The sequence below is a fragment of the Hypomesus nipponensis genome, chromosome 14 (assembly GCF_054491055.1).
Source record: "Hypomesus nipponensis isolate SF chromosome 14, ASM5449105v1, whole genome shotgun sequence".
Lineage (NCBI taxonomy): Eukaryota > Metazoa > Chordata > Actinopteri > Osmeriformes > Osmeridae > Hypomesus > Hypomesus nipponensis.
In genome coordinates this window covers 22,817,501-22,832,849 of record NC_140374.1, presented here as the reverse complement: position 1 = coordinate 22,832,849, position 15,349 = coordinate 22,817,501, and the positions used below count along the sequence as shown (strand labels likewise).

Genomic DNA, 15,349 nt, shown 5'->3' with positions numbered 1-15,349 from the left:
CAACGCTGAGTAGAATTTACTGTGGTCTCTGCTGTCCTATATTTCATATGAAATTACAATTAATAAAGTTCATCATTGATAAAAAAGCAAAATAATTCATATTTTTAAAGTATTACATTCGTAGTATTTACACTTTCCATGTTACTGTGGAGGAAGACAAGAAATGCTTTATATTTCAATACTAACCCATCAGTTATCATTCCCAGTGTGTATAGACCAGTGTCCCTGGACTGCAACAAGAGGGACATGCATTGAAGACGTTCAAACAGAATCATGACACACACATTTTTTATAAAAACATATATTTATTGTTCTTTTACCATCGGTTAATGAAAGATATACACATATATAGAAAGCCAAATGAGCTAATCTGTCACAATGCAATGACACCACAGCAAATTAGACTGTTGGTAATTAATAACCATGAATGACACCTATTGGAACTCATCCTGCCCAAGTGGTTTCACTCTTTGTTATTACAAGAGGAGGGAAAAACTGGACATAGATCTGTACACTAACACATTTCCCCCCTAGAGGTGAAAATAACACAGTATTTTAATCTTAATCAGGCCAGAGATCAGACACCCCTCCATACTGTTTCTCACGGTAAATTAGACCCCAGTCAAGTGAAGCCTTCTTTTAATAACAAAGACGATAGTTTCCCTAAAGCGTACAGATAGAGGTGCACTGTATTCAGAAAGAAATGTGGGCTAAAATAGATGAGATCAGACCCAACATAAATGTCAGTCTTGGTGAGGACGGCCACCAGTGCAGTCCCCATCCACACCCATTCATGGGTACACTGACCATCTTCCAGCCACACATCTCCACATCTCTGGCTTCATTCACTCCTCTGGCTGCACTGAACTACCACCAGGGCTCTTCTGAAATGCAGCTTGAACTCTGCATAGAGTGGCTGCCATGGACTTTGGTTATAACAACAAAATAATTGCTAAGATAAGCTACTGAAATACAACAGTTTGTAAAGGTTAATAAAACTACAGGATGATTAATCCCAATTTCCGTCTGATACAAAAAAAAAAAAACTCATCATACCTATCGACTTTGAATGGTTTGTTAAACACAGTATTACACAGAATGAAAACAAATGTAACAAGATAGTTCAAGTTGCCGATGCATTTACTCAAGTGCTTTATTTAATTGTGTGTGTGCAAAACAAGATGGTCTCTGTTCTATACTGTTCCCTTACTAGCAAACAACAACCTGCATACATTGATCAAATCGGCAATATTGATTCCAGGGAGGGAAGACTGAGTTCACGGTGAGCTCATTTGTTCAGCTAGAATGAGTCTGAAGCTGCTGCATGGGAGGGTCTGCTCGCTGTAGGAGGACACTTGTGATGAAGCTGGGAGGGTGTCTACCAGTAACAGCCAAGTCAATATCACAACACATCATCAGCACGTCATAGGCAGGTGGGTTGGTGGCGGTAGGTCTTCAAGCAGGGTTTTAAGGCAGTGGGAGTTCTACTGTGTTACACTGATCTGGGGCATCTGAGTGAAGTAAAGTGTAGTGGTTGACCAAAGATATAAGCTCTAAAGAGTGAATAATGGAAAGACCCAGACAGTCATGTTCCTCCCTAGTCCAGGTGCATTCTGCTACATTCCAAGGGTTGATGAGCCATTCGACAACCAGTTGTTTAACCAAAAGGCAGGCAGCTAACTCTTAATTTGTCACGTCATCCACCTCCAGTTTCAAGCTCATCTAGGAGCATTCTTGAGTTCTGTTCACTGAATGAGTGATGAGCATTGACAACCCAACTTTTTCAACGACAAACAATAAAAAAAAAAGTACAAACTAAAAGTACAAATGTTTGATTGTGCAGTCCTTTGAAATGTACGACAAGCTTCCCTCCTGCTGTGATGATGTAGTCTTAGTTCCAGACTACAAATTGTTCTTAAAATTTGAAACATGATCCTCATCTTCAGTTCAGTCATAGTATGTGCCACAAAATACATACAAGAGAATATGTGAAACAAAGTTGCATATTGTGACAAAGAAAACATACAGGTTTAAAATACTGTGATTTTTATGGGTTATAAGCTCATTTATATATTTTTGTTATTGACATTTTAATAATTGCACAAATTCAAAGAAAAAGACAAAAGTAGTGCGTGTTCCCCCAACACATGGAGTAAAGGAGTGCGTGTTCCCCCAACACCAGATACCAGAAGGTCTCGGAGGGAGGCTGCAGGAGCCGTGGTGCCACTGAGCCCAAATCCTGTTCTGCTGACGGCATGAAGCCACGTGGTCAGCCCAGATGGTTTGGACACCACAGCAAGGTGATTTTTGAACAAGCTCAGTAAGGACACTTGAATGATAATTCTCTATCCAACAAGTTAATTAAATGAATACTTCTGTTATATTTAAAATGCCGTCATCTCTATATCACTTAATTTTGTGTATTTTTTTAAAGAGACCAGAGGGCACATCTTTGGTGACAAAAGTTTGCATGACACTAATGGTACAAATATAATGTCTTTTAGCAGATGCTTTTATCTAAACCGATATACAGCACATGGGGGGGTTTCTAAACCTGCCATCTGGAGTCAAGTGCTCTAACCCCTGAGCTATACCCAACTCTTACAGATTATCTGAGGAAATAAAGCATTTTTTTGTCCACTCCGGTTTTCAGTGCTTAAAAAGTGATCTAAGGTTAAGATTAATTAACTTTTGGTGTTGTAGATAGAACTCTATAAATGTATACAGTAAATGCGATAGAAAATCCAAAATCTTGTAATTTCTCGTAATTCTAGAAATGTGGATTTGGGCATTTAATTCAACCTACCCAAGCAAGAGTGCAAGGTGTGTTGGACAAATGTTCCCCCAGTTTATACTGAGTCAACCCTCATCTGTTTGGGCACTGCCTGCATGCTTCATGCTGATGTTGGAAGCTCCACTCTGCACACGCTCTCTGAAAACTGAAAGAATTTGTAGGATAGTTTCCTATCCATAATAATTGTAAACTATCAGTAAAGTTAACTGCTCAGAGATGCTTCCAAAATGTCAAAGCAGAACATTACTGTGTATTGACACTGTTGGATCTTGAGATGTTAACGTGCAAAACAGTGCTCTTGCTCTCTGACAATTAAACAGGTAGAATAGTTCCTGTCTTTTAGAAATGATTTCTAAAGAGGGTGTCACACAAGGGCATTCACAGTGATCATTCCAGAGCTCCCCTCCTTCCTCAAGTCAACTGCTTCCAAACACACACACACACACACACACACACACACACACACACGATTGTCCAGATTCATGACATCATCCACTACTGAATGACTGAACTTTTTGGGACCAATTAGTCACATGGTGGAAGGGCACTGATACCAACTAGAGCTTGTGACCTCTGTTGCCATGGTCACTAGATTTTTTTATGTAACCTTACTCCTTATGGTTGCTCTTTTAAGTTCATTGAGATCCATCTCTCGTTGGCCCGAGCAGATGCAGGCTAGTGTTTCCGTCCCCAGGACAGTGTGTGTCTGATCTGACCATACTCCTGTGTGCGTGAGAAGTATGAGAGGAATTACACTGCTGGAGACTGTGAACATTATTTAGACTGAGAACAGTGAATGCTGCCAAAGAGGCCAAAGTTTACTGGTGTTGAACATTTGCATCAGTGAAGAACAGGAGATGGGGTCTCTTTAAAGAGAGACGTGGCGTTAGGTAGGGCTGAATTGTGGTTCTCAAAGAGGCTGGGCCTGGGTCACATGACAAGTATGGGTTTGAGGCTGGGCCTGGCTCTGAGGCTGGGCCTGGCTCTGAGGCTGGGTCTGAGGCTGGGCCTGGGTCTGCTGGAGGATGTGCACCACCCTGCTGAGAGAGTCTGTGCTGGCGAAGGCCAGGTACTGGCAGCACAGCCAGTCCTCCAGGCTCACTCCACACCCAGAGTCTAGGGAGCGCTCTGCAAACTTAATCATCATCAGGGTCCGCTTCAGGTCCAGCCAGTTCTGGAGTGTGGACTCCCTCTGGCTGGGGTTGGCTCCTGGCGCTGGGGAGTTGGTGAGCACCTGGAACAGGTCCTCACGGGGCCCCCAGAGCAGACACTGCAGGCAGGCCCGGGCCTCGGCCATCTGGATCCTCTCAGAGGGGTTGACGGTCAGCAGGAGGCTGGCCAGCTGCTGGAGCCCCTGGGAGTACAGCGAGCGCACGGGCAGCGGCGGCAGGTCGGCCCAGGTGTACTCCCTCTCCTTCAGGTCAGGCGTCTCTTCGAAGGGGTTGGGTCGGTGCAGCATCTCATAGATGAGGATGCCGGTCTGGAACTCATCGCATTTGCGGTATTGCGTTGCCGTGACGATCTCAGGCGCTAGACGTGACTGGTTGCGGAGGGCGCCGGGGTCCACCACCAGGGGGGTCTTCTGTTTGGCCTGGGAGAAGTTACTGATAATGAGACGTGCGGGGCAGGTGGAGCTGGCAGCGACAGAGGCGGCCGAAGGGGCAGTAGCGAGGCCAGACCCACAGGGGGCAGTAGCGAGGCCAGACCCACAGGGGGCAGCATTGTTGTTGGCCTCCATCGGGGCCGGGTTTGGAGGGTTCCCAGGCTGACAGTGCACCAGCAGCAGGTTCTCCAGACGCAGGTCGCAGTGGGTCACATGGTAGGGCTTCATGTGTTCCAGTCCGGAGCACAGCTGCAGCAGGAGCAGACACACCTGCCGCTCATACAGGTCGGGGTTCCTGGCGTGACGCACCTCGCCCTCCTGGACAAAGTCGGCAACAGTCTGGAAGGGGACCTCGCGGGTGATGACCACCACTCGACTTCTTAACTGCCCCGTCGTGCCCATGTGACTCATCGCATCACTTTCCTCTGATTGGCCGTTGTGGGTTGTGTTTGAGGACGTTGTGTTACTTTCACCAACTTTCTCAGTCTTTGTCTCCTTGTTTTTCATTTTCTGTTCTTCTTCCTCGCCCTCGTCCTCCTCCTCTTCTTCTTCCTCCTCCCAGGGTAGCAGGCGGGCTGGCACGTCTGCCAGGAAGTGTCCACAGTCCTGCTGGATGTTGTAGTGCAGGGCCAAACTCTGCCTCACAGCCAGACTGTGGAAGAACTGCTGCTGGGTCTCCTTCACTTTACTGCGACAGATCTGGAGGGAACAAAGGAGAAACAGGAGAGAGAGAAAGGGAGAAGAGGACAGAGGGAAAAATTAAAGTGTCAGTATCCATACTGTTGAGCACTGTGCGCATCACCATCAAGTCCTCTATGTGCAGTTGCCACTCTGATGCTATTCTGCATAAAACAGCAGAGACAAAAAGGAATGCTTAAAGTTCCCTCCAGCTTCAATAGAACAGAAAGAGCTGGTAAATCCACTAGAGAGGTCACGGGAGACCTTCGTCTCAGTCTCAACCCTCTACCCTCAAACTGGTTTCATTGCTGATGCCATTGATCCTGCATGTATCTGGGAGATGAGAGCGTACTGAGAGACAGCCCTGCCCAGCCTGGCTCTCTGCTTCCTAAACCCCAGTGACAGCCTCTGCAGCTCTCTGTCTTCCCAATTCTCTTCCCTTTGAAGCCAGGCACCATGGACTACCATGGCAGCTCCTCCTCACTCTCACGAGGCTCATGCTGAGCTGGATACAGAATTGAGCGTGAGAAAAACGAGGAGAAATAGAACAATTTGTCTATTGGGTGTTTATGGGCTGCACAACGGCACGCCGAATATGGTATTTGGACAGAACAGTGTTGTTTGGTTGTTACATAACATTTTTGCATTCTCTAACTTTCTCCTCTTTTACACGTAACCCCCCCCCCCCCACACACACACACCCACACACCCACACACACACACACACAATGCAGACACAACCCTCAGAGAATGAGAAGCACATCATTAAATAGTCATAAACAAATCCCTTTAGCTGGTGGGCAGCAGGAGGAGAGAACCTCACACAAGTAGGTCACATTAACATGAGCGGAACTTTTTAATGGGGTAGCGGGAGCTCAGTCTGGCCAGTCTACTTTCTTAATGTGCAGACAAGGCTTTGAAGCGCAGCAACGTGGAAGGTTCTAGAATATGTAAATAATACAACACTTGGGTGAACCCACACACACACACACACACACACACACACACACCATGTCTCATACATGCAGCATCCCTCGTACTAAAGAGAAGACCTTGGCCTCACCTGATCATTACACTGAAACATGTCAAGATATTCTGTTTAGTATTCCATAGGAGTGTATACCCTAAGTGTGTAAAGTACACGTTAGGCAGTCCTCGTGCGATCACAATCAATATCTAGTAACTGTAGTTATGAGCTGGGCAGGAGTGTGTTGGTGGTGTGGTCTCAGGCATACCTTGATGGCGTAGGTGACCAGGGGGTCCTTGGCATAGGAGGCTGTGTAGTACACGGCGTCTCCAGCCTCGCAGCACGGCCTTCCCGTGGTGAGGCGGAAGAGAGACCAGCTGTCGTTCCCAAAGCGCAGGTGGTCCTTCAGGCCCGCCATGAAACGGTCTTCACACTTCCCCGCCAGCTTACGCAGAGTGTCTGTGTGCAGCCCTCGAATCCTGCCCACCACCTCCTCCCAGCTGTCCATGCCCCTGTACAGCGCCTGTCTCTGGGTCCTGCTGCTCCCTCTGGCCCCTGCCCCTCTGGCCGTGGTGCGGGCCCTGCCAGCCAGGGACTCAGCACTCCGGCAGCCCCTGTTCTCCCTCCCCGTGGTCGCGCTGGGAGCCGACGCCAGACACGAGAGGCTGTTGGCCGGACGGCCCTTGTTGACGCCGGTGACTAGTCTCTCCAGGGAGTCGCCGCTCTCCTGGTCGTGGGGGCGGGGCTCAGAGCTGAGGGAGGAGCTCTGGCTGGTGGTTTCCCAGGTACCATCCAAGTCGTAGAGAGGGTTGGCCACGCTGAAGTTGCTGCCCCCGGGCTTGGCTTCAGCTTTGGGCTTCAGCGCACCCTGCGGCATGACCAGGCTGGAGGGCTCTGTGGTGGAGCGGGGCACAGACTTCTTCGGCAGTGGAGGAGGGGTGGCCTGGGGGACGTGCTGGTCATGGGGGCCGTCCAGGTCAAGCGAGGCCAGGGTGTCGAAGGAGCTCTTCATGTTGCGGGGCTGCTTCAGGGGGATCATGTTGGCTCGAGACAGACCTGAGAGAGGAGAGAAGCGATTAAACCAGCATCTACAACACATGCATCACCAGGCCATTGGCTCAAGGGAAAACAACGGTGAACAAAAACCTTTTTCAATATCTTATTAAAGCCAGGAAGCCTATTTTACAAGATACTGTTACAGTTGGTTAACGCTATAGTTACAAGCTAGGAAGATTCCATCCTCTACTTGTCTTCTCTGTGATGTGTTCAGTCTAAGGAACAACTGTATGTTTTATGGTGAGCAAGACTAAGCCTTTTAGCACGTAAGGTCAGATACTGTAGCATGTGAGGGGAGGTCTTAAGGATTCAGGACAGTGAAAAGAACAGCTGGCTGCAGCCCCATCCAATCCCATGATCTGGGAGAGAGTGCTTAAAAGACTGAGGTTGGACAGCAAGTTTAGCAGAAGGCGTTACTTAATAGTGGCCTCATTTTTTAAGTGGGCAAAAGTCTCCAGATCCTATCTGGAATAAAAACAGAAGCGATCCAAAAAGTTTGGGGAATTAATGTGTTGTGATGTCTGTCTTAGAGCAGGGCATAGACCCACTGTAGTATTGTTTTGTTGGCAAACTCATAGAATGCCCCAGTTTCGGGACAAATTACAATTATACAACAAATGATTTGAAGCTGTGGTTACATGTAACTGGAACATTCCATTACATCAATTGCTGGTTTGGGAGGTCACGATGCCGTACAAGATTCCTATGCAAAGTTGTTCTGACACAATCTCTGTCTACCTCACATGAAAGCCTCTTAAAACGTGTTTAGCAAAAAGTCTAAATAAACTGTATTTTTTAAGATGGATAAAAGCAGATTCCAGATTCTGTCCTGGGACTGACCATCACAGACCTCTGCCATCACTGCAGGTCTGCAGTGAGGAGCTGTTGACCAGATTGTACTAAATGAGTTCCTTAAATCCTTTGATTGCACACAAGTGTCAACACCCCCCCTTGAAAATCTGATTAAAATCGTCAAAGGCGAAACACAATCTGCCTCCTGATCTAACTGCTAAGTCTGCCACTGCTACAACGCCACAGAAGACATACTGCGGTTCATCATATCATCATTTACAGCAAGGTATATTCCTAAATTATAAAGTGATTAAAAGCCTCAATATCAACATTATTACAGCATTCGTCTTAACTTTTTTATTTTCACATTTTTTACATCATTATTAGTGAATATCAATTGAGCATTGACTTTTGTCTGAGGACAAACTATCTCAGATCGTCATCCTGATCAGCTATCCCACAGTAATGTGACTTGAGGTTCAGAGTTCTTGGTCAACAGCAGCCCACAAGGGATCACAGCTGCAAAACACCAGCGATGATTGGCTGTAAATTTAGCACTTGTACTAGGTATACTTGAAATGAATTTATGAATATGTTACAGAATTGTAAAACCAGGACATCACTAGCACACAGCTCCTACTTCTCAGCAACGTCCAACCCAAACAAACATGAAGGGATAGCACTCCAAAACTAAGTAAAACATTTGAAAGACGATCCCGAAGCGAAACCTTTTTTTCTTTTCTTCTCCACAGCAGGTCCCTCCTCCCAACCCAGGTATTTAAATCACACTACATGGCCCTTTGTGGACTATTCATCTACTCTGATTGGATCATGTACAACTGCAATGCTGCATGACCAGTATTGAACATAAACATTACACTGAAATGTAGATGCATCCATCGAAAGCGAGCGACTCAGTAGAACGGAGCACAGGCAGAGAGAGGAGATGGTATGACAGCACAATCAAATATTCAGGTGCGTCAGAAAAGTATTCATGAGAAAGAAAGAGAGAAAGACAGGAGGACAAGCCTACCTGGACGTGCTAACGTGTCAGGATGATCTGAGAGGCAGAGGGAGCATGCAGCCCTGTGCCAGCAGCCCTCACTAACATCCTACTGCACCACTCTGGCCAAGCGGCTGGCTACTCTAAGATTCTGTCTGGGTGAGGCTGGAGGCAGCTCCTCCTGCTGTCAGGAGGAGGGTGTGAGTGAGGCTGGAGGCAGCTGGGAGGGAGGAAGGAGACGAGGGAGCTCTTGAGAGGACATGCATGTCTGAGGATGTTTAAGATGTGGAATAGTCTGGGTGAGCATTCATGACTGACAGAACTAGATTAGACAAAGCTGGGTGTGAGGACTGAGAGCTCCTCTCTCTCTGTCTCTCTCTGTCTCTCTCTCTGTGTCTCTCTGTGTCTCTCTGTGTCTCTCTGTGTCTCTGTGTCTCTCTCTCTGTGTCTCTCTCTCTGTGTCTCTCTCTGTGTCTCTCTCTGTCTCTCTCTCTCTGTCTCTCTCTCTGTCTCTCTCTCTCTCTCTCTGTCTCTCTCTCTCCCTCTGTCTCTCTCCCTCTGTCTCTCTCCCTCTGTCTCTCTCCCTCTGTCTCTCTCCCTCTGTCTCTCTCCCTCTGTCTCTCTGTCTCTCTCTCTGTCTCTCTCTCTGTCTCTCTCTCTGTCTCTCTCTGTCTCTCTCTGTCTCTCTCTGTCTCTCTCTCTCTCTCTCTGTCTCTCTCTCTCTCTCTGTCTCTCTCTCTCTCTGTCTCTCTGTCTGTCTCTCTGTCTGTCTCTCTGTCTGTCTCTCTGTCTGTCTCTCTGTCTGTCTCTCTCTCTCATTAGTTGTTGTTTGTAACTAGGTTGCAGGGTGCTCATCACTTAGTCACCCTGGAGTCTTTCATTACAATCAGGGCACATACAGCGCTCAATGCCAATTTACACATTCTCACACGCCCACAGACAAGCGCCCATAGACAAGCGCACACACGCACGCACGCGCACGCACGCGCACGCACACACACACACACACACACTCTGCTCATCAGTCCTCAATCACATTCATCCATTCTCTGGTGTGCACACACTGTCTGAACCAGTCTTCTCTTTCCCTTCATGATCAAGGATCTGGCTTGTGACCCTCCTTCTGGCTGCTCTGTGCAGTGAGCCTGCACACCCACCTTCCCTCCCTCAGGTTCTGAGGTGCCGCACCTCTTGGTGATAGCCAGGAATGGGCTCGGCCGTGGCTTCCAGCCAGCCCAAACCAGAAGGAGTCCTGCACGCAACTTTATTGGCCATGAAACTGAACTTCCTCTTTGCATTGCTGAGTAGCTAGGCACTGGCAGCCAGCGGGTGCTGATCCAAAACATGACAGAGCTCTCTGTCTCTGGAGCAGTGACTAGGGACATGATATCCCATAGAAATATCAAACATTATTTATGGAAGGATATATTTAGACCTTAATGAGTACAGCAACAAAACAGACGGATGTGCCCAGTCATTCACGTAAAAGAAAACAGGGTAGTCTTTAATGTATCCTCTTAACACACTACTAATATTCTGACCATTTACCCAGATGATTTACACCCTCTCGGACTTGTTCACAAACTCCCCACTTCTTGTCTTGTAGTTCATCAGCAGAGAAGGTCCTGAGGACTGACAGCCAGCCTCTTCCTCACCAGAGGGGGGGGGCGTCAGGGCGTTCTGCTTACCCATGTTGCTGTAGGTGGCGCTGCAGGAGCTGGAGGCGGGTGAGTGGGAGCCGTCATCATCTGGGTCACCTACGCTGGCACTGCCATCGCTGGCCGGGGCACAGGCCTCACCCACAGAGCCTAGCTGCAGCTTGGCCAGCTGGGAGGTGGCTGTGGGCATGGTGCCTTCATTAGCGCTGCCTGGCAACTCGCTGTGAGGGCACAGAAAAGGTAGCAGGGTTAGACAAGGAGCAGAAATAAATATATGGATCATGGATTAAAAAAAGCTGTTAAGGACAAGGAACCCTTGTTTGAGGGGAAAAAAGAAAGACAATTTTCATATTTTCAAAGTGTGAACAAACCCAACGTGGGCACACGGGGCAGAATACAATTACAAAGAGACAACAACATGAAGCGTTTCAGTGGGGAACACCATGCTACAGAGGACCATGTTAAATGGTTGATGTTATATGACCAGACAGGGTCTGCCTGCTGGAGGGTTTAGAAAGGCAAAGTGGAGATTTAGCTGCCTGTCACAACACATGCTGTAACAGTGAGCTGAGTCACTTGGGGGTGGGAGGGCTGGATTGAGACGATAGAGACAGGCAGGAGATGTTGGGAGCTCAGCTGTGGGGAGATAACATAGGTGTCATTATTCTGTGCAGTATTCAGAATTGATGCCTGCAGAGCTAATGGCTTATGGTGACAATCAGCCTTAGTCATCTTCCTGTGATGCTAATGATGCATGCTTTGTCATAAGCATGAGTCATCAAAGATTGGGACATTTAAAGGACAGGAAGGTACATTCCCACTTAATATGATGCAGTGGTTTCCTGAACACTCTTAAAGACACTCAATGTTAGTCTTGTTGCTCAAAAAGCTACTTCAAATTAAGAACAGCATCAAAACAGAGCAAAGTTGATGGTAAGACTCCTTTCAGGAAGCACAGGGACATTAAAAAGGATCCTTCCCACAGAAACCAAGCACACCATGTTATATGTTCTGGAAACTGCAAAGGCAGCTCGAGTCTAAGACGGATTCGAGATACCGCAAAGACTGCGGCTTGTACTTTGTTGAGTCACATTTTAATTTGTATTTATTTGTATTACTTTTATCACTAATTGTATTATTGCTTTTATTGATTTTATGGAAAGCACATTCAGATGCAATTCTTGTATGAAATGTGCTGTATAAATAAAGTCTTACTATTATTATTATTATAACATAACACTGTCATCCTAAGATGATACACCAAGTTATTATAAAGCCTCCTTACACTCGGCACTGTTAGAATAGAAACTCTCTTTCCTGGGATCATTTGTTGATCCCTTCTCTGTAACAGGCTTTGAGCCATCCTTCAACATCACAGTAACTAGCTTCCAGCCGTCTAGCCAGCGAGAGGCAGGGGGGGAGCAGCTGATTTACAGCCTCATCAAATGGAGATGAGGGCCATTTTGCCATTTCCAACCAGAAGGCTTGAGATTAAGTGTGGTGCCTAAAATACTTACCCCTATCCAGGGGCGTTTCTAGGATTCAAAGAAAGGGGGGGCTTAGCCCCAAGGGGAGTGGCATGTTTGCGTGCGGCAATTATTATTATTTTTTATCCTCTTTTTTCAGATTGATGCTATAGTGCTTGGCAAGCTCATCTAAGTGTGATTCACTTAAGAAGTTCTGAGATTTAGGGCTGCATGCCTGGATGAAATGTTTGGCGCAGACATGCAAAACTTTGGGAAGTTGTGTCGGAGCATTTCCAGCAAAAATAAAATTGAGATATTGGTTGTGCAGAGGCTCGGATGAAGGAATTAAATAAAGATTTGAGCTTGCATTTGTACATCCAAGCACTGAGCAACTGTTGTGCTTTGTTTGTTTGCTCCCCATGATGTCTCTCCAGGAAAAAACGATATCGCACTTGCCCTTGCACGGTGGTAGCTCAGTTTCTCATGGGCGGGCCAGATGATCTGGGCGGGCAAAGCAGAGAGAGGGGAGGTAACCTTTCTCGTATCTACGTCACTTGGAGGAGATTTTCAAACAGAGCGTTTAAGCCTTGATTTTGTCAAAGGCGGAGAAGAACACCAAGGGCTTTGTTTAGAACTATTGAAAATTCTAGCCACTGGGGGACCAAAGGCAGGCTAGGGGAACTCATATTAATGTTAAATAACCTCATAAAATGAAGTTTTCATGTCATGTCACCTTTAAGATAAGTTCAAACATTGAAAAATAACTGATCAAAATCCAGAAGCCAATTTTATGACTTGGCATAAAAATATCATGTAATAATCTAGTTTAGGCTATGCCTTGGAGTAGCCTAGGCCTGACAACAAATGCCTATACATTTCTACCACAGTAGAAGAAAATAAAAAAAACTCCACTCATTTCCTTCTAGACCTGTAGACCGCTAACCTCCGTCACACCGGCTCCTTCAGCCCTGTCAATCTCCTGCTTCTCTCTCTCATCTGACTGGGTGGAGCTGCCACCTCTCCTAAAGAATGTTCTTATATCCATCTGGTCAATGAATTGGATGATATACCGGCACAATAGCGTTATGAGGACACTATGACATTTAGTTTTCACTAGAATTAACTGATTATAAATAACAACATTCTATAGGGACTGATAATATTGTTTTGAAATACTAGAGAGATATATCAATGCAAAGAATAGAGAGACGTCGGTAGTTATTTCTTGTATTTCGAATTCGCTAGTTCACACTCTTGCAAACTGGGGACAGTTTCTAACTAAGTAGTTAGCTAGCTTAGTTTTAACATAGCCCATTACAATATTCGCTTTCATTTGCCTCATATCAAGTAAACCTAAAGCAGGTAACACTCGCTAACAACTACGCTAACAGCCACATTCTGTAACTCCTTGTACTTACAATTTCACTCCGTGCATCATTTACTTTGAACTCCTTGCCTATAATTTATAACTGGCTGTCGTTGACGTTGAGACGGTACTAGTGCCTGGGGTTTGTATCGTAAAGTATGATGACAGGCTATTGGATTATAATTTGTTAGAGTTATAAATAACTTGTCCGTGTGAGAAACAATAGTTTAAATATTATTATTAAAAAAAAAATTAAGCCAATAATGCCAAATGATTTGGGGGGGCTGAAGAACATTTTAGGGGGGCTTCAGCCCTAACGACGTCCCTGCCCCTATCATTTGTATGCAATTCTATGGGACATTGAATAGATTTGCTGGAAAAACTACAGTACACAAATACCTTAAGAGGCCCTTAAACCAATAAATACCTTCATGGTTGCACGTCTGAATATCAGGACCCAACTTGTTCACGCGACTAGAACAAACACGCTCCTGAGTTTTAAAGTTCCTGCACTTAATGCTTCAGCAGACCTAGAGGACTCACCAAAGCTACGACACTCACAGACACGATCTCTCGAGGTATAGTCCTTCCAAAGTCAATAACACAGATACAAGAGTGTATGGTGATGGAGTAATAGGAGGAAAGGGGAAAGAAGAGCCCTTCACACTCACCCATGGTACCTGCTCACACAGCCTCCCATGTGTCTGGGTGGGACAGCACAGCTGAGGACCTTCACATTCTTAGAAACAAGCTTGCTTCGGTCTCAACTGATCAATTCCTCCCACAACATTTTCTCTCCATTTCAGAGGATTCTAACTGTGTCTCTTTTTTCTCTCACGCTGAGTTCACCTGTTGAAGGTAATGACTGCACAAACATTCTCTCTGTTAACCAATAACATTGCTCGCAGCCAGAGCAGTCAGGCACATTAACCCTTAATATGCCAATGACAAAAGACACACAGTGCTAGTAGCTCAGTGACCTCATCTGGTCAACAGGAGACACGCCCTGCTTGACTGGAGCTACGGAATATAGAACTATGCGTAAACAGCGTTCCTTCTGTAAACCTGATTTCCTCTGAGTTTCTGGGTTTAGAAGTTGATAACAGGACCACTCCCTCGGCTCAGAGTTTGCAACATGACAGGAAGTGGTTTGGGGAGAGGCGAGAGAGATAAGGACACTGTCTTAAGCAGCATATCAATATAAAGCGCAGTTATCAGAATCAGGTTTATTCTCCATGTATGTTTTACAAACACAGAATTTACTGTGGCAGGGGGCTGCAAAACACTAAACATATACGAATCTTAAATTAAGTGTAAGTACAACATTTAAGTATTTCTAAGAACTAAACAATCTAAGAATACAACAATTTAAATAAAAAATAAAATATATATAAAAATAAGAATAACAATGAGCAGCGAGAGTGTTCTACATGCAATCAGACAGTGAGAAGATGGTACACCAGTGACAGTACTGTAGTTGGTTGTTTACTGTCCTTCAAACATTCTATACATCCTGAAACCTGCTTGTGCTGGTTAGGGTTAGGGTTGTGGGGTTATTCCAATGTCCTGTCTTTTAGTTTTAGGTTTTACATTTTCTACTATCCTATGCTCAAGGTAAGCTAACAAGTTTGACTGTATTCAAGATCTGTTGCCCACTGAGGATGTAATGGCTGCAGTGTATCCAGATGAACGGACTATAAGACATTTTAAAGAGTCTACATTCAGACAAGCTTACATGACAGGGACTCTCACATGCTGATTTAGTATTCAGCTGTAAAACAATAACATGGCATTGGTGTAGAACACCCACAGAGGCTTGGTAGTGTAAAGGTCAGACAGACTGTTTACATACTAGCTTTTATGTTTCGGCGGAATTGACCTATTAACTGTACTGTGTGTGTCTCCTTAGTCATACTGTTACCGCCTACCACTTTGGATGAAGTAAATAAATGCATTACTTAATTAT

At 45.7% G+C, this 15,349-nt stretch overlaps 1 protein-coding gene across 2 annotated transcripts in view; it reads right to left on the bottom strand.

Annotated features, from left to right (window-relative positions):
* Positions 1–285: 285 nt before the first annotated feature.
* Positions 286–15,349, bottom strand: part of peak1 (pseudopodium-enriched atypical kinase 1) — a 69,705-nt gene continuing 54,641 nt past the window's right edge. For both annotated transcript variants that reach the window (XM_084671301.1, XM_084671299.1), the window contains exons 4-6: positions 10,582–10,772; positions 6,311–7,098; positions 286–5,096 (exon numbers count right to left, since the gene is read on the bottom strand). In XM_084671301.1, coding sequence (XP_084527427.1) covers positions 3,705–5,096; positions 6,311–7,098; positions 10,582–10,772 — 2,371 coding nt within the window. In that variant the 3' untranslated portion in view covers positions 286–3,704. The remainder of the gene's footprint in view (positions 5,097–6,310; positions 7,099–10,581; positions 10,773–15,349) is intronic.